Here is an 866-nt window from a genome sequence, read left to right as displayed (position 1 = left end):
GCCAGGCTGGAGCAACCTGGGCTGGTGGAAGGTGTCCCTGCCCATGGCAGGGGGTGGAATGGATGAGATTTAAGGTCCCTTCCAACCCATCCTGTGATTCTGTGATTAGAGGGAAGGGTTTTTATAGGAAGTGCCTCCTGTGAGGGACTGACCCCCTGTGCCAGCTGGGGACAAGGTCTTCCCTTCCCTTCCCTTCCCTTCCCTGTCTGTGCCACCACCTCCCCTTAGGATACAGATGGTTGAGATGGTTATTTTCCTCCTCCTCCTCCTCTTCCTCCTCTTCCTGTCCTTCCTGCCTCTCCAAGGCAGGATAACAAGGATGACAGCACTTCCTTACTTCCTGAGGATATGGGGCTGGATGCCCACAGTAGTGTCTCTCAGTGCCTTGGGGTAATTTGGGGTTGGAAGAACAAAGTCCTCCCCCCAGCTGTCCCACAGCCCTTGGGGTGCCTCATTCCAGGGTCAAACCAGGAATATTTGAGGTAATTAATGCAACACCTGTTTAAAGTTAGAAGGATATTTAACTTTTGTTCAGCAATTCCAACACAAGCTTCACTTCCCATAATACTATCCAGAGGTCTGATCTTCCTGCTTGTGCTCCAACAGCCCGGGAGGCTCCACAGTTACAACATTCCCAAGGAGTTCCTGTGTTTATCATTCATTTTTAAGTTCTTTTTTTCTGTTATCCAGAATGACTGATGCATTATTTTTTTCCTCCTAGAAGTGGAAAGCTAAATAACCATTTAGAAGCTGCTATACACGAGGCCATGAGTGAACTAGACAAAATGTCTGGGAATGTAAGTTCCTTTTCCTGTATCCCTGCTCGTGTCCGTGAGGGAGGGTTGGCTTGGGTTGCTTCCTACCCA

General features: G+C 49.0%; 1 protein-coding gene across 1 annotated transcript in view; it reads left to right on the top strand.

Moving 5' to 3' along the window:
• Window positions 1-866, top strand: part of MBD5 (methyl-CpG binding domain protein 5) — a 64,565-nt gene that overhangs the window by 60,233 nt on the left and 3,466 nt on the right. Inside the window, exon 14 of the mRNA XM_029962192.1 lies at window positions 722-797. Coding sequence (XP_029818052.1) covers window positions 722-797 — 76 coding nt within the window. The remainder of the gene's footprint in view (window positions 1-721; window positions 798-866) is intronic.

This window comes from Manacus vitellinus, unplaced genomic scaffold (assembly GCF_001715985.3).
Source record: "Manacus vitellinus isolate BGI_N305 unplaced genomic scaffold, ASM171598v3 scaffold_43_pilon, whole genome shotgun sequence".
NCBI lineage: Eukaryota > Metazoa > Chordata > Aves > Passeriformes > Pipridae > Manacus > Manacus vitellinus.
The sequence above is the reverse complement of the archived record's forward strand: the minus strand, read 5'-3'. Positions and strand labels throughout refer to the sequence as shown.